Source organism: Lytechinus variegatus, chromosome 11 (assembly GCF_018143015.1).
Source record: "Lytechinus variegatus isolate NC3 chromosome 11, Lvar_3.0, whole genome shotgun sequence".
NCBI lineage: Eukaryota > Metazoa > Echinodermata > Echinoidea > Temnopleuroida > Toxopneustidae > Lytechinus > Lytechinus variegatus.
In genome coordinates, this window is record NC_054750.1 from 9,808,240 (window position 1) to 9,830,916 (window position 22,677).

General features: G+C 33.9%; 1 protein-coding gene across 1 annotated transcript; it reads left to right on the forward strand.

The window, feature by feature from the left end:
* Positions 1–5,725: 5,725 nt before the first annotated feature.
* LOC121423804 (V-type proton ATPase 21 kDa proteolipid subunit-like) lies at positions 5,726–18,143 on the forward strand. Its single transcript, XM_041619295.1, has 7 exons — positions 5,726–5,913; positions 8,893–8,941; positions 10,006–10,089; positions 10,853–10,930; positions 12,976–13,100; positions 14,183–14,373; positions 15,587–18,143. Exons 1-7 carry the CDS (start codon positions 5,856–5,858, stop codon positions 15,623–15,625), a joined length of 624 nt encoding a protein of 207 aa, XP_041475229.1. The 5' UTR covers positions 5,726–5,855; the 3' UTR covers positions 15,626–18,143.
* The last annotated feature ends 4,534 nt before the right edge of the window (positions 18,144–22,677 follow it).

Here is a 22,677-nt window from a genome sequence, read left to right on the forward strand (position 1 = left end):
TCTAGAATGTGTTGATCTTTAAGAAAAAAAATCAAATATTTTAACTATGGAAAGCCAACTAGCACTTTAATTTGTCATCTAAAGTGCCCTCTTGTGAGTATTTTAGGAGAAGAGTGACAAGTCAAAGCCATGGCACATGCACAGGAAGAAAGATATCATCTCTCAGAAGCATGGTGTTTTAACCATAGGCCTGATGTTTATACCGAGGTGATTTTTTAATATGTGGTCTGAAACCAAATAATGCAGATTCAATGCATCAGGCATGTTTAATCAATGTGTATAATGCGACACTACTCCAACAATGAAAATGTACATACACTATGGTTGCATACCGAGGACTCAAAATCCCCTTTGTTAAAGGACAAGTCCACACCAACAAAAAGTTGATTTGAATAAAAGGAGAAAAATCCAACAAACATAACACTGAAAATTTCATCAAAATCGGATGTAAAATACAAAAGTTATGACATTTTAAAGTTCCGCTTAATTTCACAAACAGTTGTATGCACATCCTGGTCGGTATGCAAATGAGGAGACTGATGACATCATCCACTCACTATTTCTTTTGTATTTTATTAAATGAAATATGAAATATTCTAATTTTCCCCTCATTGTCAAGTGAAACAACGATTAATTCCTCCCTGAACGTGTGGAATTAGCATTATTTAATACTATATGGTTCAGTCAAGTTGGTCCATATTGTCAAATCTGTAAAAAATGAAATATTGTATAATTCAAACAATAATAGTGAGTGATGGACATCATCGACCAACTCATCTGCATGTCACTGAGTTGTGCATATCACTGTTTTGTGAAAAATAAGGGAAACTTTAAAATGCCATAACTTTCTTATTCTACATCAGATTTTGATGAAATGTTTAGCATTCTGCTAGTTCGATTTTTCTCTATTTATTTAAGTCAACATTTTTCTGGGGTGGACTTGACCTTTAATTCTGGCCATAGGATTCAGGTAACAAAAATATTACACAGCTGGCTTTCCATAGTTGAAATCAATTTGAACCAATCATGCGATGGGAACTTGCACTGGATAGCTCTTTCATTGTCATGTCTTTACTACAATCAACAACCAATGATCTGTTTCCTATGGAAATTATTCACTACACACTCGCTATAAGTATTTTAGTTTTTATTTTGAAGTGTTCATATTTACTTGAACAAAATTATTAACAAAACTTTTAATCTACCTCTGGATTATTGAAAGTTCTGTCTTTAAAACTTGAGAGGTCTTTATCCAGCTCAATCAGGATATTTTAGAATGATTATGATTTGCCTTTCTTTGATATACTAGTATTTGCCTAATCAAGATGAACATATTTTATTATTTTTAGTATTGATATATTATTTACGTGTCTTATCATGATACATTTTTATTATATTTTACAAATTACATTTTAAAGGAGCATATTAATCATTCTGTACTCTATTACTAATATTTTTTCTTATGCTAGATTTAGCATTTTCCTGTAGTGCAGGAGACGGGAGCTTATCGTGAAATATTCTTTGATTAAGATTCTTTTTTTCACAGAATTCTTCATGATGGTCTTATTTTGCAGACAGAAATGTTAACCATCAAAATACCAATGAAATGTCATAATTTTAGTAATCTGTGATTTGCTGAATGAATCATTCATTCATTAGGTCTTATATTCATAAAGCTTTTAAAAATATAATGTATGATCTGTCATTACTATTATTACCAACAAATGAATCAAATACAAATTCCTTATAGGGAAACCATTGTCAAGCTATCTAAATTTTAGGAAAATATTTTAACAGAGACAAATATTGATAGCTGAAAATGCATTTTGAAATTATTGGCAGTGTAATATTCAAAATTATATAATGTTGTATGTGTAATTTCATTTAGATTCTGATGTGGAGTATTAAAAAATTGTAAGATTGATTTACAATACCTAGATTTCATCTGTGTGGAAGCTCATTTTGAGGATAATGTACCCTAAATATATCATAGATCAATGTGGCATATTTGTATTTGGTTTCTTCATTGTTAAGAGTGTTCATAGAACTTGTTGGTGATATCATGTATGCTTTTGTCTGTTTTTATTTAATTCCCCTACCCCCCCCCCCCCTCCTGCTTGACTGCAATTCATCAGTTCCTAGTCTTGGTTGAACACAAACCTCTTCTCTCACTGTACCTTTCTCCTCTGGAATACACAGTTTATAGGAAATCACTTGGTGTACTTCTCAGTTGAGCTAAATCTGTTTGGTCTAATACCAGTTTGTCAATTGTCATTGGCCTGAATTCACAAAGGTGGTTTTGAAATCCATTGGTTAAACCCATGGTTTATGCAGATTTCGTGTATAAATTAGGCTTAATTTACTGAAAAGTTCCAATACTAATGCAAACTTTTGCCACAGTGCGCCAAATTGACACCTGTTGCCATGGTTGAGTATGCTATTTTATTCAGTCCACTGTTGAAAACTTTTATGGGAAAATATTGATGCCCCATTAGGAAAACGGATATACCTTAATGGAAAATGAATATGCCTCAATGGGAAATAGATTTGCCTCAATGGGAAGGATGGGTACCTAAATGTAAAAATGCGTATACCTCAATTGGAAAATGGAAAAACCTCAATGGGGAAATGGGTATGCCTTCATGAGAAAATGGGTAAACCTCAATGGGAAAATGGGTTTGCCATAATGGGAAATTGTATGAATATCTCAATGGGAAAATGGATATGCATCAATGGGAAAATTGGTATTCCTCAATGGGGAAATGGGTATTCCTCAATGATAAAATTTGTTTGCCTCAATGGAAAAAATACATGCATTGATGGGGAAATGGATAGCCTCAATGTAAAAATGGGTATGCCTCAATAGAAAATGAATATGCCTCAATGGGAAAATGGGTATGCCTCAATATGAAAATGGGTAGCTACATGCAGGCCCAATGTCTGAATGGGAAATGGATATAGCCTTACTAGAAATTAGACAAAGTGGCAAATGGGCATAGATGGTATAATTAGACCAATTAGCAGTTTACCTGTAATAATCCCATCTTTCCCAATCTCTGACTCTCTTCTCTATCGTATGCACTTATTACAGTGTACCTAAATATAACACATACTTGGTATGGGCATCAACCCAGGGGAGGGGTCTAGGCAGGTAGACATGCCCCCCCCCCCGATCCACCCATCATACAAAGAGATCCTCACTCCCCCATGACATGAAATATCGAAATATACAAAAATTAGTAAATGACCCTTATCAGAATATTGTACATGATATTTCTAATGTGCATGTGTAGTCTTTTCAAATATATACTACAGTGCGTATCAAAAAAAACGGGACAGATTTGAAAAGTCTATAAAATTTTAGTTTCAAATTATTATGTCTATATTTTGGTGTTAATAGGTGCTCTAAGGTCTTGTCTTTCAAATGCTACCAAAAAAATTTAGTTTCGTTCATGCTTGAGCGAACACGGGACGTTTTTGTTGGGGGTTCAAAAAGAGGCTTGCGCCAGAATTGCAGAATATGAGTAATATGATGTTCGGACTTCTTGCTAATTAGCAGACTTCCTCTTAACCTTTTCATTATCTTTGCCATAATTTTCAAATAATGCGGTCAAAATTCATTTTCAGATCTATTTATTTGCTTGAATTATTCTGTTATTTCTTTTTAATATGCTCTCTGTTAGCTTTGAATATTCCTTCTTCAAGCTGATTTTTTTTTCAACCAAATTATGGGAGAGCATGGATTTTTTTCAAATCCTTTCATTATGTGCTACAAAGGTTATGGTGCCTTTTGAACAAAGCCACACAGATGGGCGGGCGCTCGGGTTGCTCTCCCCCCCCCCCAATTAAAAAAATCATGACCAAGAAAAAAAAGTGGACAGGAAATAAGGAAAGATAGAAAGTAAAATATGATATCATTTTCTGAATATCATGTCAAAATCTATCACAAAATTTGATATTGTAATTAAAAAAATGGGAATATTTGCGTGCTCACTTCGCAGGCTCACAACTTTTTAATACATTTTACCCGATCTGCCATATCTCAGTAGCTCCCTCAAAATTGACTGAATACACCATTGCCATTGAAAACAATGAATCCCTTGCTGTGTTTCCTGTCAAGCAATTAAACTTGGTCAAGGAATTAATGACCCCTTGAAAAATAGATTCATGTCTTTTAAAGGTACATAACATTATTTGTTTCACATAATAAAACGATTTGAATAATCACAAGTTTTCCCAATTAATAATTTAAATCTTCTTGCTTGGGTTGACAAAAAATCTTGTTTTCCCAGTTACTTATGAAGGAAAATTAAAAGGTAACAGAAGTTTGAATGAAAAAATAAAATAGGCCTAATTCAATTAAATAAATAACTTTGTAAATGAAATTTGACAGCATAATTCGAAAATTGTGGCACAGATAATGAAAATGTAAAGAGGAAGTATCCTGATTAGCAAGAAGTCTGATCATTGTATTACACATATTCTGCAATTCTGGCGCAAGCCTCTTTTTGAGCCCCCAACAAAAACGTCACGTGTTCGCTCAAGCATGAATAAAATTTATTTTTTTAAATTGCATTTCAAAGAGAAGACCTTAGAGCATCTATTAACACCAAAATATAGACATCATTATTTGAAACAAAAATTTTATAGACTTTTCAAATCTGTCCCGTTTTTTTTTATACGCACGGTAGTAGTGACTCTTTTTCAATGAAATAACCACTTCCAAACTGAAAAGATTTTTTTTTTATTTTTCACCTCTCTCTTGTGGCATAAGATCATGAAATAAAGTTTTGGAATGCTATTGAATATACACATTGTCAATATAGTTATAGTATATGAATATAAATTACTTTTTTTAATTCCCTTTTTATCATTCCTCTCCCAGACTGAAAAAGTGTTAAAGGGCAAGTCAATCCCAACAAAAAGTTGATTTTAATAAAAAGAGAAAAATCCAACAATCATAACGCTGAAAATTTCATCAAAATCAGATGTAAAATAAGAAAGTTATATACAATTTAAAGTTTTACTAAATTTCACAAAATAGTATGCACATCCTGGTCGTTCTGCAAATGAGGAGACTGGTGACATCTCCCACTCACTATTTCTCTTATATTTCATTATATGAAATGAAAAATGTTCTAATTTTCTCCCCATTGTTAAGTGAAACAATGATTAATCCCTTGGAATTTTCATATGGTTCAGTCAAGATGGTCCTTTATCTGTCAAAACAAATGAAATATTGGACATTACAAAAGAAATAGTGAGTGAAGGGCATCACCACCTGTCTCATTAGCATGTTACTGAGTTGTGCATATCACTGGTTTATGAAAAATAGGCGAAACTTTAAAATAGCATAACATTTTTTTCTTTAAAATCCGATTTTGAGTGAAATTTTCAGTGTTGTGCGCCTTGTGCGATCGAGTTTGATTTTTCTCTATTTATTCAAATCAACATTTTTCTGGGGTGGACTTGACCTGTAAATGACACTGACCCTGTTTTGTAACGAGTGATCTCTATATTAATGCTAAATATGCAAATCAGTGGTTGAAATATGCAAAGATGACTTCTATAGTGTAAGTGAAACTTTAGCTGGTCTCACTATAATTAAACTAAGCTAAACCAATTAAGGGTCTGTGCAGCCGGCCGCAACACTAGGCTAACGTGCGCTGAGCTGATATGGATCGCGAGCGGACGACCCGGCCGGCCGGCCGGAAGTCATGCGCTATTATTGGGTCATATGTCATCGCATCTGTATCTCCGGCGCCCTGTCCTGAAAAGTGACATGTTTTTCTGATTTGATGACATTGTAGACACTAGCCGAAATATATAATTATTCGAACTTATAGCAGCTAACGATGAGTGTCAGATTATATTCGATTTTAGGCATCGTGAGTGCCGTAGCTACTGGTATTGGTAAGATTTTTTTCTGTCTTATTAGTCGCATCTCCACCGCCCAGCTCTGCGCTGCTCGTTGCCTCTGCATGGATTGATCGCTCAGCACCACGGTCTTTCCCCTGGCCTGGCCCATCGGGGCGCAGAGCTGCATCGGCCTTGTCTGCTGATTTTTTTTAGTAAACCCAGTTGTTGAGAGTTGAGTGTCCGGACAGGTTATGTGTCCGGACAATCAATTTTTAGAAAGTCATTTGGAAAAATTACAAGGGAAGTTTTATCAATTTTTAGCACAAAATGTCAGGAAATATTATAGAGAACAAAATAGAAGATGATATCATTACAACTATTGAATTCGTATTAGTGTAATCCAAAGACAAAAAAGAAAGCTTTAAAAAAAATATAAAGTGGCTGGACACCCCCCCCCCCCCCATCCTACAGACAGTGACTGCATGTCCGTGTGAATTGTGAATCAAGGATAAGGTTGAATATGTGCCACTTTTCTATTTCAGTCATGAAAAGGGAAAACGGAATTCAGCCATGTCAGCTATGGTAGGTCATGTGGTTCTGTTTTTAAAGGACAAGTCCACCCCAACAAAAACTTGATTTGAATAAAAAGAGAAAAATTCAACAAGCATAACACTGGAAATTTCATCAAAATCGGATGTAAAATAAGAAAGTTATGGCATTTTAAAGTTTCGATTATTTTCAACAAAATAGTTAATAGTTATATGAACGAGCCAGTTTACATCCAAATGAGAGAGTAGATGCATGACACCACTCACTATTTCTTTTGTATTTTATTATATGAAATATGAAATATTTTTATTTTCTCGTCATTGTCATGTTAAATGAAGTTTCATTACTCCCTGGCTGAATACATGGAATTCCATTCTAAAATTTTGTGCTTCAGGCAAGGAGGTCCTAATCATCAAATTCGTAGAAATTGAAATATTGTATAATTCAAACAATAAGAAACAAAAGAAATAGTGAGTGAGTGACGTCATCGACACTCTCATTTGGATGAAACTGGCTCGTTCATATAACTATTTTGTGTAAAATAAGCGAAAGTTTGAAATGTCATAACTTTCTTATTTTACATCCGATTTTGATGAAATTACATACGTGCTTGTCTGATTTTTCTCTATTGATTCAAATCAACATTTTTCTGAGGTGGACTTGACCTTTAAAAAAAGCAAATCGCAACACCCGGGGGGGGGGGGCAATTACATTGACGAGTGGATACCATGCGCGACCAAAAAACACGTAAAAAGAATGTATTTTTCACGATAGGGCACGTTACATACGTAACGTGTGGATACCATGCGCGACCAAAAAAACATGTAAAAAGGATGTTTTTTTCACAATAGGGCACGTTACGTACGTAACATGATAAGGGTGTCAAAAACACAAAAATAATGAAAAAGGGGTATCTATTTCACGAGGAAAATTATGTGTTTAGGGTCGAATTTGCGGGGATGATAAAACAAAATTAAATGTTTTATAAAGGATGTCCTTTTTGCCCCCAACACTTCGTGTTTAGATTCCGATTTGCACGAGATGTAGAAGGTGGGGTCGTACTTAACCAAATAAGGTAAAGCCGACGACCGAAGGACCCGTAACAATAAAACATTCCTGTACTTGTTTAGGGGTTCATTTCAAGGAATATTTGCCAAGAATGGTTTTGTTTCCAATAGGCCTACTTGTTAAGGGTAGGGTTTCACACGCCAATACTTGTTAAGGGGTGCATTTTCAGAACATGGAAATTATGTGTTTAGGGTGCTTTTCGAGACCCCATGGTCACGTATGGTATCCACTCGTGAATGGAAGTGGTCCCTAGGGCGCAACATGCTTCTCACTCTGACTCACTCAGTGACTGTTTTTAATTTTGCACTGCAAACGTCATAAAATTTGATGGATGACACTCATTCAATGAACAAGGCGGGTTATGATATAACCTTGACCTTGTTCTTTGTTACTATATTCCTATCAATTCTTGGACAGATAAAGGTTTTTGATGACTTTGTGGTCTCAATCAATGTAGATGATCAATAAATTTACCTTGCCAAGTCCTTGCTAAGGCAAGCTAAGTGCTAAATTGTTTTCAATGTTCATTTTATGGCCTGCTGACTAGCCAGGAGGCTCCTAGAGAGTAAAAATCGTTTACTAACATATGCTTTCTCGCAACGTAGCCAGGAATCGCTTCCCATTCATCTGCATGTACAGCCAAAAAACCTGAAACTTTCGCCCCCGAGATTTCTACTTTTCTTCTAAAAGATCTAGCCCAAAATCATGTACATGTCATGAGATACAAGTTACAACTTCATTTCTGTCATTTCTATGATATTTCATTTTTAAATAAGAATTTCATTAAAAAACATGAAATGTTATGAAAAGATGGGGAAAACTCGCCACCGTGTTTACGTTGCCATCTTGATTTCATTGCTTTTCACTTGGCAATAGCACGCAAACCGCCCGATTTGTGTGCTGTCGCCAAGCGAAAAACAAAATCATTTCTATATGCCTCTTTTTCATAAAACTTACACCACAAGTATAGGACATTGGATGAATGTAATTACAGGTAAAATTCAAATTTCAAGAAATAAAAATAGGGTTTTTTTTTCAATTATACTTAACCAACTTGAACCATTGTTTTTCATTATGTTAATACTATTGTGAGATATCCATTAAATGTGTTTCACTTTTTTTTTTTTTTTTTTTTGGGGTGGTTGTATCTCTTTTATCGTAGAATACAGCTTGGGAATCAAAAAATACAATTTTTTTTTCAAAATGTTAGGTCTGAATATGTTTCTTTAATAACTAAAACCGATATATAACTATAAGTAAAAAGAGGGTTATAACTTTGAGTTTATATCTCTTCCATGTCTGCTTAAGTACAAAATGGAAAAAATATTCCAGTACACAGGTGAAAGTAATGAAATATAAAGATTTTTTTCTTCTTAAATACTAAAAAGACCTGTTTTTGTATTTTCAATGTTGCAGTACTGTGGTATGTGTTGACTGATCAGCTGTACAGACTAGATTTTGGATGGTAAGTACTATAGAACTTTACTCATCCCTGACATGCTTGCTTTATCCAAATTACAAACTTTTAAAAAAGTGTTAAAATGTCCTTGAATTGCACAATATTATCAAAGAATGAAATAACTGTAGGCCTACATAGCATGTTTAGGAAACCGGTACTCGTATTTTGAATGTGCATAGATTGTATTTGTAATTTGTTTGATAAATGTACAAATATATTATGTTTGTAGTGGAAAAAGGAAAAATTAACTGATGTATATTATAAATGAAATGTTAGAAGTGTTATAATATGAAGATGGAGTTAATTGTCAATGTTATGATGGATGACACATGCAATTTACAATTGTGGCCAGAATACTGGTAATGCAGGAAAAAGTAATATGTGGTTTATCCATTATTAATCTCACTACTTGAAATTAATTTATAAACCTATGTGGTACCTATAGGAAAAAAAGGTGATGTTTGAAATGGTTGGGCCAACAATTTGTGCACAGACCCATGCAATTATTTCTTTGGACTTTGCATTTAACTGTTGGCAAAACTACATCAAGTTATCATCATTTCGGTAATTTCATTAGCTAGCTTTAACAGCAAACCCCATTGCTTGGAAGAATTATACAGCTGCTTCATCTACTGGGCATGGTGGCTCACTGTTAGAGCGCCCGTCTTATGAAAGAGAGGTCATTGATTTGATCCCCAGCGGAAGCATTCCAAATAGTTATAAAATGAACCTTCTGCTTTCTTATGAGAAGCGTTCTGGGAGATCAGGGGGCCGTTTCATAAAGCTGTTTGTAAGTTAAGAGCGACTTTAGGAATGACTGGTGATCCTTTCTTATGCGCTTAACCATCGCCAATGAATCTACCATTTACCACAAGAAAGGATCACCAGTCGTTCTTAAAGTCACTCTTAACTTACGAATAGCTTTATGAAACACCCACCAGATAAAATAGCTGAAGTGACTACCTTCTTGGGTAAATAAGAGTAATTGTTTTCATTTAAAGCATTTCCGATCATGGACAGTTTATTTCACATTCTAAAATCACTGTTATTTGGTTTTTTTTACACACCAGGTTCCTATTAGCGATAGAGCCTTACATGTGGGCTGATGTGGGTGTGGGTTTGTCAATAGCACTCTCTGTTGTAGGGGCAGCATGGTGAGTATAAATCTTTCATGTATCTATTGCTGATGGGTGTTTTGATTGAACCCTATAATTTCCAATTGAAAATTGTCCACCCCCATTCATGAATAAGTAGAGAAAAATCAAGCAAGCATATAGCTGAAAATTTCCTCAAGATCAGATGTAGAATAAGAAGTTTTGATAATTTTCACAAAAGCATATATATACTGAAAACATAGACGATTGAGGGAATCCATGACGTTACTCTCTCACTATTTCCTTTGTTTACAGGAAAACTTTATAATTCCTTTAGAAATATGATTCCTTTGTATTTTACTATATGAAATATAGAATATTTTTGCAGATGAACAGTGAGGAGGCTCTTTGTTTAATCACAATAAATTGCAACAGTGGCAGGTCCATGGTACTGTGGAATTAAGCTATGATTTACACATTATTATGATGGAAAAATTAACACATTTTTATGGTAAAATTCAAAATAAATAGTGACTGGGTGGTGTCATTGTTGGATCGCTCATTTGCATACTAACCAGGATTTGCATGTAACTGTTGATTTCTTAAATTCAAGGGTTTGGATTTTTTAAATCAAGAAAACTTTAATGTATTTTTTTATGTAACGTCTGATTTATCAATATTTTCAGTTTTATGCATGTTTGAGCTTAATATCTCAAACATGTATACATGTAAACTAGCTTTTTGTTGGGGTAGACTTGGGCTTTATGAGGATTCTATTTGCATGTTGATTGTTAAGTGATCTGAATGTTTTCTCCCAATTCAGGGGTATTTTCACAACAGGAACGAGTATTGTAGGAGGAGGTGTAAAAGCTCCCCGTATTAGAACCAAAAATCTCATCAGGTAAGCTCATGAAATTCTACCTACAAAATTTCATGCTACAACATCAAACATTTTAAGGGGAATCCAACCCATATAAAAGGTTGTTTTACAGGGGGAGAAGAAAATTAGATGAGTAGATTTGAACATTATTGGACAAACAGTAAGAAAATTGTGGATTTTTGAAAGTCACTTATAAAAATTGGTAACCACAAGACCTATGAAGATTTCAAATTTTTTGCATTGGGGATGTCTTGGTGATCCAGTACATAAAATCGATAAATATTTTTCTAAGGGTTTACTTCAAATTATATTTTTCTTTTGTGAGAACACAAAATAATGTGCTACCTGTGTTATATTTTGATTACTGTCCCAGAGGAATAGGTACTTCAAGGAAACTCAATTTCACTCGAATAATTTTGCATATAGCTATTCAGCTATTCATATTTCTTACTTTTTTAATCGTGTGTTTTATTAAAAAATCAAAACATACATGTATTTCTTAATTAATACATGGGTATATTAAATTTCAGACGGGACATTGTGGTTATATTTTTTTACGGATCATGTGGATTGCTGTGCAATACGAATTGGGCATTTATTTTTTTATTGTCTGATGGATATCTGAAGGTAATATGTCTTTTCTTTTGTTAATTTTTAATTGACAACATTCTTCCCAAATTTTGGGTTATGCATCAAAGGCAAATAGTACCAGTAGCTTTGATGCCCACTTCAATAAATGGAAATGTGTCAATTTCGTAAAGGAAATGAATGAAATTCATGTACAAGCCCAAATATTATACTACCTGTAATATTGTATGTATAGCTAAACATGCATAGAGTGTAAGGCTCATCTGTGTAGCAAGGGAAGGACATTACAGATAACCCAACTTGAAACAGGAAGTAATACCTCACCGACACAGGAAGGACTAGGTATAGTGATTGCTCATTCAGAAACAACATTGATTGATGATAACAATCAAAAGTGTAGTTGGGATCTTAGTTGTGTCATTAATAGTACAATATTTGAAACTGAAGTATTAAATGATCCTAATTATATTATGTTTTCAAATTTTCGATTTATTAACCTGTGTACTATATATCTATTTATGTTTTGTCTCAATGACATGTATGCATGTATACAAATAGGCAGTGTAATAATAATACAGACCCTTTTAAAAGTTGCATATGTCATCTCGTGTGAAGAATGTCTCTGCTATTCTGGTTAAAGAAACATTTAACATTTTTGACAGAGGAGGGGGGGATCATTTCACAAAACATGTGTACATGTAGATGAGCATGTCTTAGTCTGCAGGCACAGATCCTGATTGAATCTTTAATCAACAATTGGTTCTTCACACGAGACCAGCACATAAAACCTGCTGTTTGAATTTGTAAGCAGGTCATTGTTTTAAACGCAAATTTGTACCAAAATTGTTAGACTACAATGAATAGATCCAGATATCCATGAAGTCATATTTCTACAGGAGTTGCAGTAAAGTACATTTTCAATTAAAATGATATGAGAATTGATACTTGAGAAGTTTATGAATCAATGTGCTCATGTTTATTTCATTGAAAAGTTATTGTGCTCTGAAATTGACTGCATAGATTGACCATCTTATTAAAATGAAATCATGTTAAAGAGAAATGCCAGTAGTTGCAGTAAACACTGATTTCATGAGAAATTCTGTAAAACCAGGCTTAATTGTCAGAATATCATCAAGGATCTAGATCTGGTACAGTTACATAAACTGAACTTTGTGAAATCTTGAAATCTACGCTGAAAAATGTTCACACTGAAGATCACCAACACAGATAGGCACACGTGGGACAGTGTATTATTATTGCTGGAATAAAGACCCGACGGAAGTGACCGAGTCCGCGCTTATTTTGCTTATTTCTCAGCAATTACACAATTTCTTCCAGAATCCTTTGGCACATATTTTTTATTCATACAAACAGACACTTGGGAGGTCATTATATTAGATTCTGTAAAAATTCATTTTGAGATCGTTACCAAAACTGGAATTTATCTTTAACTTGCTCCTATTATATCACCCTTGCAGCATTATTTTCTGTGAAGCAGTGGCCATTTACGGTATCATCATGGCAATTGTTCTCTCGGGTCAAGTGAAGGATTTTGGTACAAATGAGCTTTCAGAAAAGACAATGGCAAATAATTATCTTGCAGGTAAGGATAATTGGATGTTATCTGACTCCACCTAAGACTATGGATTCCATTTCCAGTGCATCAATGTGATTTTCTCTGGCATTGTGCATTTCTTGTGCCCCCCCCCCACCATTGTAATACATGTATAGGAATGTGCCCTATTGAACAGTGGACTTGAACTAAAACGTGGTAATTTAAAGGAAAATGAAACCCTTGAAATAAGATAGCTTGTGCAAAAATCGAAAAATCAAAGAAACAGATCCACAAAAGTTTGTGAAAATTGAGTAAATAATAAGAAAGTTATGAGCAATTGAACTTTGAAGTTTAGATAAAGACAATATTGTAATGTAGATCCTCCTATTGGTAATGCGACAAAGAAGTGTGATGTCACATGTGAACAACTTTCCCATTACTTTAGTATATATTTCACTTAAACTGCCTCTTTTCTCATATCTATCAGCAGATCATATATTCTTTCTTTAAGAGGGCATTTAATACAGATTTTCAAAGAATACATTTTGGATAAAGAGTTTGTATCACCCTAAGAAAGAGCAAAAATAGAAATTTTCGTGGTATTTTATAGTCCATCAAAGGGAAAGTTGTTGACATGTGACATCACAAATAGTCGCATTGCCAATGAGAGGACCTCCATATCATTAGTGATTGCAATATTCAAATTCTCGTAACTTTCTCATTATTTGTCCGATTTTTCTCAAACTTTCTTTGATCTTATTCTTTGATTTTTCTTTTTCCACAACATCTAACTTGTTCCAAAGGTTTCATTCCCCTTTAAGCCCTGAATGTAGTTTGTAATTGATCAGCTCTAGAAGTTGCAGTGTGCAACCTGGTCTTTGATCAATGCCACTAAGTCCTGGTAATGTTTTCTATTTAATCAATGCATCAACAGAATGTTACAAAACACAGTAACAAAATTATGAAAGCACAAGAAGAAAAAAAATTGCTCATATCTCAACAACTAATCTTTTTCTACTACTATCATTTTAGCACATCCTTTTAATTAATGCATACAAACACCTGGGTGATAATTTCATTTGATCCATTTTGAGATCATTGCCATATTCAAAATGCTTTTTTCTCCCCAGGTTATGCTATCTTTGGTGCTGGTTTGACTGTGGGTTTTACCAATCTAGCCTGTGGGATCTGTGTGGGCATTGTGGGTAGCGGAGCCGCCCTAGCCGACGCCCAAGATGCCAGTCTATTTGTCAAGGTCCTCATCGTTGAGATCTTCGGAAGCGCTATCGGACTGTTTGGTGTCATCGTCGGTATCTTGCAGGTGAGTGGATTTGCCTTTCATTTTGATGTTAAATGAGTATTTTCTTCAATTCATTGTCAATTGGTCTACAATTCTTGGCCTACTTTGCTTTTTTGTTTCCTCCCACATGGTCTAACCCTACTTCATCTACAGCATTTTGGTCTAATTGCAATTCAACTCATTAACAATTTTGTCAAATTTCAAGTTATGCTCCATCTGTTTCATCCAATATCCACTTGGTCCAACACCACTTACCCTAAATGTTGCGATGAACTGTTCATAAACCAATTATTCATTTGAGAATAGTGGTAGATAAATACGACTGATTAGAAATTAGACCAATTGAAAACTATACTAAGTATTACATGAAGTGTAGTGTATACCAAACAACAAGTAGACCACATGGGGTCAGTCCATGTGGCATTAGACTATTTGAGAGGCAGACAAACTGCTTGTAGACTCCTTTCATCTTTCCAGGATGTAGTGAGGAGAGTGAAGCAGGAAAGGTGTGGGGCTTATTCTCTGCTATTTCATAGGAATGGGTGAAAATGAATAAAAATTTAATTTTTACCCAAACTTTGCCTGTTTTGTACTAAACTTACAGTTATATGTTCATTGAGTTATTGTAGTATGCAACAGATCAATCTTTTTCATGTGATAAAAATGTATTATGTTCAAAAGAAGATTTTATGATTTTATGTGAAATTTTCCAGGGATATGTTAACGCTTGGTCCCACACAATCAACTGTTGTTTGAGGTTAGCTAGCATGAAGAGCTATTTTTAGCTACCAAATGATAATGATTATGTATGAAGACTTTAATAATGACTATGGCAAGTGATTTTTTTGGGGGAATACCTAGGTGTAGGTATTTTGTTACTCTTAACTGTTTATCTTGTAGAAGTACTTTGGTGTGAATAAACCCCCATCCCAGCTTATTTCTTCCAGTTCACAAGGAGTACATGTTGGTAATATCCTTGACAGTGGCAAGTGGTTCAGTCCAAAGGGAAATATCAAACAACTCCTTGCCTGTTCTAAAAAACATATTACTACATTTGAAGAATTGTCATAATATATTATCAGGCTATTATTTTATGTTATGATTAATTTTGTTATTTCTTTGTTTCCCTGTACCTTCAACCTAATTATCTCTCTGTCTCCCCTTTCCCCCTCTATCTGTTGCCCTCCTTTCCCTCTGTATCTCCCTATTTCTTTCTCTTCCTCTCTCTGTACAGGCCAGCAAATATTCCTTTAAGAGTGAGGATCTAGTCTGAACAACAAACAGAGATTGCAGCAAATCATCTTATTTATACCAAAATAATATTTCTTTATCATGTGGCTCAACCATGTGATCATCCGTATTGTCCTCAACATTGTTATAATGGTTCCTGACATAAAAGAGAATTGGCTAATTTTACGGTGCATTTGGGTCTGAAATATAGCTCAATCATTTCTGATTTTTTTTGTATACCATATATTGAAGAGGATAAGAAAGTAAAGTTGTTGGACAGCCTTCTTGAATTTTCTTCTTTTTTTTTTGTTCAAACATTTAGCTGTCCATTCTGAATCCAGGTGTTTCTTATAAGTAAGGTAACAGCCATTTTTTTTGTGAAATCCTAAAAAGCTTAAAGTTCTCAAATATATGGAGTTTTTTTTAAACCTCTGCCACCATACTACATCATATTTGACCCATTGGCCCATCATTCAGAATGATTTATTTTGAAGCTTTGATTTAAGACTGTGGTTTATGCTTATATCACCATGTGCATTGAGCAAATGTCTAATAGATCATGCTAATTGTATTAAGAGGTTGTGAGGTTAAAGCGTCTTGTCACTATAGTTTGAGCCTACTTTGTATTTCAGTTGATTAAATAAAGACTGGACTCACTAATTCTAAATTTTAAGCCTGAATTTAGTCACATTTGACAAAAATGCTAACCATTATTGGACCCTTTCTCAATTAATGCAGAAAATTAATCATAATTATTGCACAAAATTTGCATTAATCATTTTTCAAACCCTGGTTTTGAAGCCCTTTTATAAACTTGGACGTGATGATTTTGAGTTGTTCGAACTACTCTCGAGAGAGAGGTTATCTTTCATACGTGCTTGTGTAATAACAAACCATTCCATGTAAAATGTGGCATAATATTTCATTGTTTATAGAAATAGCATGTTTATTGATATGATACTTAGAACCCTTTAATAACAAATATGAAATTAGTAGCCAAAATAGTTGAGATACAGGTGATTGTTGTATAGTCGTAAAAAAAAATAGTGTACATATGTGAGATAACTCAGTACTCAAAGTAAGATATATATGAGTTATACATTTGGTATTTGCTATAAAGCTCTATTGTGATAACTTTTGCCAATGCCAATGGATTCGTTGTTCGGAAAGGTAGACAGTTTATATAAGATTATATTTCATGTTTCGTTGGATGTTTATGTAATAGATATTTATATCTGATAAGGATTCAAATATGTGACTTGTATTGTAATTGAGAGACATTAGGTTTTTTGCATTATGATTTATGATTTGGTTAGTATATATTTTGTGTATACTTGTCAATGGATTGACGGGTTATCAATTATGGTGAATGTGATATGGCATTGCATGTAATGGATTTTAGGTTATGAGTAATTGGACGGGAATATTTACCTACTATTAGTTTGTAATCAGTGGAAAATGAAATTATATCATGCAAAGCAAGAATACTGTAAAAGCAACCAAAAACAGGAATGAAAAATGGAAAATCACCCCACTTATGTCACACTCATATAATATGTTAACCACAATGATAAAGACATGAAAATAACATTTTTTAAAATCTGGTTTGAATTTAATATTCAGTATTTTGCTTTTAAAATTCTATTCTCTTTATGAAATTCATTTTAATTTCAGGCTGGAGTACTCTTTCCCAAAAAAATGACATACCACTGCCTGGTTGGGACTGAGAAAGATGGATTATTTATTTCCTATGCTCTCTATAATTTTTTTTTAAAACACAAATGTTTAACTTTTCCTTCCATAAGTAAGATTAGAAGGGGTAGTGAAATAGTTTTTAAAGAAAAAAAAGAGATCACATAATTACAAAGTAAGGCTAGGAATTATGGCAAATGACAATTTCCATTGCCCAAGTTAACTTCCTTATTTCTATTATAAGTGTATTTGATGAATGTAGACAAAGTCATATATAAATTTCATCATTAAAAGGGGTGATACACCCGAGCTGACATACCTAAGCTATGTCAAGCTGTTCATCCCTTTTCTTTATATCAAGAATTGTTTTTTCTTAACACAAGTGATTCTTCTTGTAAAGAATTGAATTCTTAGAATGTTGTCTTGTAACAAATCACAATTCTTGATATTAAGTATGGGATGCTTGATAGTAAATGTGTGTATGGGAGGCCACGTGTACAGTACGTTGGGATATCATCATGGTGTTGCAGCCCATTTACATTTAAACTGCAGTATGGATTCTTTGAGTTTCTCAATGACATGATTGTATTGTATATTCAAATTGAGTAATTATTTTATGAGGAGACTTGCATAGATTTATTGATAGGTGGACAAATTAACATGGTAATTTTTACTTTGGCCATTGTTTCTCTGTAGTAGGTAATGAATGAGCTGAGAAAGGGAAATTGCAATATGAATGTGTAAATTGCTAGAAATGACACAAATTCTTCCCTATAAATTGTCTCGTCCATTTAGATATTCATGTATATGTATGTTATCCGTTATGAAAATGTGATTGAAGCTTTAATAAAAAGCATTCTATATCTGTATGAATATGTTTTTTGCATTATTTTGATAAAAGGAGTATGATAACTTCAGTTGTGAAGAAAATATCATTTGGAGATTGTCTTATCAAACGTGCTGGAGATGAGTAGAGAGGAGAATAGGAGGTAGAGGGGCAAAGAGAGATGGTTGGGCGGGCGGGGAAGAGAGATAGAAAGAGATGTGAAAGGTGGGGGAGAGAGGGGAAAGGTGGGGGAGAGAGGGGAAAGGTGGGGGAGAGAGGGGAAAGGTGGGGGGGAGAGGGGAAAGGTGGGGGAGAGAAAGGAAATTTGGGTGAAGCGAAAAGGAGAGAGGGGTAGGAAGATGGGATAAGGGAGGGGAGGGGGAGACAGAAGGTGTGAGAGAGAGGGGAATTCAAATGCAGAGATTCTCTTTCTTTTCTGACCAATCTCTTCCCATCCTCCTTATCTCTCTTCCCCACCTTCAGCATTTCTCTTCGCCTCTCTCCCCCACCTTCCGCATCTCTTTCTCTCCCCCACTTTCCACATTTCTCTCCCCCATCCACTTTATCTCTCTCTACCCCCCTGTTACACCCACAAATGTAATAATCGCCCACAAATGTAATAACGCCCACAAATGTAATAACACTTTACCCACAAATGTAATAACGCCCACAAATGTATAACACTTTACCCACAAATGTAATAATTTTTGAACGCCCACAAATGTAATAACACTTTACCCACAAATGTAATAACGCCCACAAATGTAATAACACTTTACCCACAAATGTAATAATGCACTTTACCCACAAATGTAATAATGACTTTACCTACAAATGTAATAAATTTGAAGTGATTTTTGGCGAATTCGTTCTAAACTAATATCCTATAGTAATGCGTTCATATAGCACAAAAGTTCAAAGTCTTTTTTCCAGACCCGGTTAATGAAATATTACAGTACAAGTCCAAGTCTTTTTCCAGACCCGGTTTTTCAAAATTATAATATACGTCCAAAGTCTTTTTACCGGATCCGGTTGTTTCAAAATTATAATATACGTCCAAAGTCTTTTTTCCAGACCCGGTTAATTCAAAAATTATAATGCAAGTCCAAAGTCTTTTTTTTCAGACCCGGTCGTTTCAAAAGTTATAATATACGTCGGTGAGGGGTAAAGACAACACTCTAAGCCCAAGCATTTTAAGTGGGTTTAATTTTGAAGATTAGTCTCAGCTGTCAATTTTTTTTTCAATATATCTTTATCTTTTAAATAACCGGGTCTAGACGAAAGACTAAGCATAATACTCGTATTATTCCACAAGAATAAGAATTTGAGTCTTTTGTTTTTAGGATTGCTTAAATCATTTTTAAATCACCGGGTCTGGAATAAAGACAACGCTCTAAACGTGTGCTTTTCTACATGCATGGTCTTAATTTGGAGGATTGTTGGTTCTTAGATTCGTTGTTGGGGGTTGAGTTTTATTGATTTTTTATTCCTGAAATAATTATGTCTGGAGGAAAGTCGATCTTCGATAATCGGTCTTCATGTTGTTCCACAGTAATTAGATTATTGGATATTCGTTTTAGAATATTTGTAAAAACTATTTTATTTTTCAAATAGTAACCAAGTCTGGAGAAAGGATGTCTGCTTTACCCACGCGTTATTACAATGTTTTGTAGGGGTAGTAGTATTATTTAAAAAAAAGACATATTTTTACTGGGTGAAACTTTGGAAATTTGGTCTTAGATTCGAAGTTTTTCAGTTACTTTTTTTAATAGCCGGGTCTGGAGGAAAGAGTACGTTTTAAAACTCGTGTTATTCCACGAGAATAAGAATATAAGGTCTTATGTTAGAAGATTTTTTTTTCGTAACTGTTTTAGGTCTGGAATAAAGACAACACTCTAAACCTCTTTTAAAACAGGTTCTTAGGTTGAAGGTTTGTTTGGTCTTAAACTTTGATTTTTTTTAATTCTTACTATTAGCGTTTTTAAGAAAAAAAATGGTCGGGCTGAAAGACTACGCTATATATCCAGCATTAATAAGATTATGGGGTCTTTATACTGTTTTTAAACTGTTATTCATAATGTTTAAATAACAGGTAACCGGGTCTGGAGAAAAGACTACGCTTGATTCTCAATTTATTCTTAGTGCATATATTCACAATATACACCGTATAAGTTGAAACAACAACAAAGACATTTATTCCACCAGTTTTAATTATCTGGGTCTGGAGAAAAGACTAAGCTCGATTCCCATTTTTTTCCACAGGAATATCATTATCGTATCTTAGTTTGGACTTATATTATAAATTTTGAAATAACTGGGTCAGGAAAGACTTTGCACTTATTAAAATTCTTGAAACAACCGGGTCTGGAAAAAAGACTTTGGGTTTATATTATAATTTTTGAAACAACCGGGTCTGGAAAAAAGACTTTGGATTTATATTATAATTTTTTAAACAACCGGGTCTGGAAAAAAGACTTTGGATTTATATCACAATTTTTTAAACAACCGGGTCTGGAAAAAAAGACTTTGGACTTTTATTATATTTTTTTAAACAACCGGGTCTGGAAAAAAGACTTGGGATTTATATTATAATTTTTGAAACAACCGGGTCTGGAAAAAAGACTTTGGATTTATATCACAATTTTTTAAACAACCGGGTCTGGAAAAAAAGACTTTGGACTTTTATTATAATTTTTTAAACAACCGGGTCTGGAAAAAAGACTTTGGATTTATATCACAATTTTTTAAGCAACCGGGTCTGGAAAAAAGACTTTGGATTTATATTATAATTTTTGAAACAACCGGGTCTGGAAGAAAGACTTAGTATGATTACTATAGGATTTTAGTTTAGAACGGATTCGCCAAAAATCCCTTAAAATTTATTACATTTGTGGGTAAAGTCATTATTACATTTGTGGGCGATCAAAAATTATTACATTTGTGGGTAAAGTGTTATTACATTTGTGGGTAAAGTGTTATTACATTTGTGGGCGTTATTACATTTGTGGGTGCAACACTCCCCCCCCCTCTCTCTCTCTCTTTCTTTCTCTCTTCCTCTCTCTCTTCTATATCTCTCTTTCTTCATTCTTCGCTCTATCTCCCCTCCCTCTCCACCCCCAACATGTAATTCCAACATCCAAAATGAACACATTGACTTCAGTTTTTACATAATGTGGTTTAATCTCATTCTTAATTTGTATGATAAATCACCAACTGAAAGACTGAGATAAAAATATATATCCCACTTAACATACAAATGCTAATATATCTATCCCACCAATATGAACACAAACAAAATATGATTTGAGAAACAACATACACTGATTTCCATATAATGGGAAAACATATCACATTGAGTGGAATATCATGGACATAATTATTTTTCTCTTATATTTTTTGATAACATAGTTCTTTCTTGAATGTATTATGGGTATTTGTACGTACCACTATCGTCAAGCACACAAATATATGCTTTCCTCTGTTATGACGGAGATGTTTCTTTTTTAAGCTAGAAATTGATTTAACAATTGTGATGATATATTTGCGATATTTGGCAAAAGGATTTATTTTCATGTTATCAATTTAAAAAGATCGGTATCTGAAATCATTAACTGTACAAAATATTATTGTATGTACTAATGGAGTCTCAACAAAATTACAAATGCACCACTGATAATAAGAATATCAAAACAAATCAATTTGTACAAGAACGTTACAAAAAGTACAAAAGCTACGTTTTCACATTTTCAAAATGGAATAAATGCAGGCATACCTACATTCTCAGAAAGGTTTAATCAACCTACAAGTATGAACCTATAAGCGGTTTTAAACAAAGTCGTGTGCAAAATGAATCGGAATTTTTTTCAACAGTTGGTTGGTTGATAACTTAACCAACTTTGGGTTTGGTTTTAAAAAATTCTGACAGCGTATAATAATTGATACTAATCCCTTGCTCCTCTATCTAACAATATCAAGTTTCCCTGGCTGGGTAGCCCCAAACCCTAGCCCACCCTGTCCCACTTTTTCCACGCTATACAATTCCCTATGTAAACCTATAAATTCTATCTCATTTTAGTGCATTCATATGTTAGTATTATCCTAATATGTTGGGAAAATTTTACAAGAAGCTTTAGAGAAAATATTTAAATTCTATTCTCAACACCCGTATGTGACTTAAAGTTCCGTTTGACTGATATCAACTTTAGGATGGGTTAAAAATGGTTTCCTTTATTACATAGCTATACATGTACAGTATGTAGACTCTGATGTCGGCCTATATCTTGATGTATGATACAATTTATAAAAGTTTAATGAGCATGTCGAAATTAAAAACATTAGCTCCACAAACTTTTTATCCTTACACCAGTCATGCCAGTCAGTGCTCACACTTGCTCCTTCAGCACGTTTAGATGTATATTTAGGTTTTTACTTTGTTATGATGAAATTTATTGTACATCTATTATTTAGAGGGTTTTGACAGACAAAAATATTAGCTTATACAAAAATAATTCTCATTTGATACCGAGCGTTCAGTCGACGTCATAACGAAAAATGTGACAGTAAATTGGCAATGGCTT

Coding starts and splice junctions, on each gene's coding strand:
- LOC121423804 (XM_041619295.1), top strand. CDS start 5,856: ATGAGTGTCAGATTATATTCGATTTTAGGCATCGTGAGTGCCGTAGCT. Junction 10,931..12,975: donor AGAACCAAAAATCTCATCAG/GTAAGCTCATGA, acceptor TCACCCTTGCAG/CATTATTTTCTGTGAAGCAG. Junction 13,101..14,182: donor GGCAAATAATTATCTTGCAG/GTAAGGATAATT, acceptor TTTTCTCCCCAG/GTTATGCTATCTTTGGTGCT.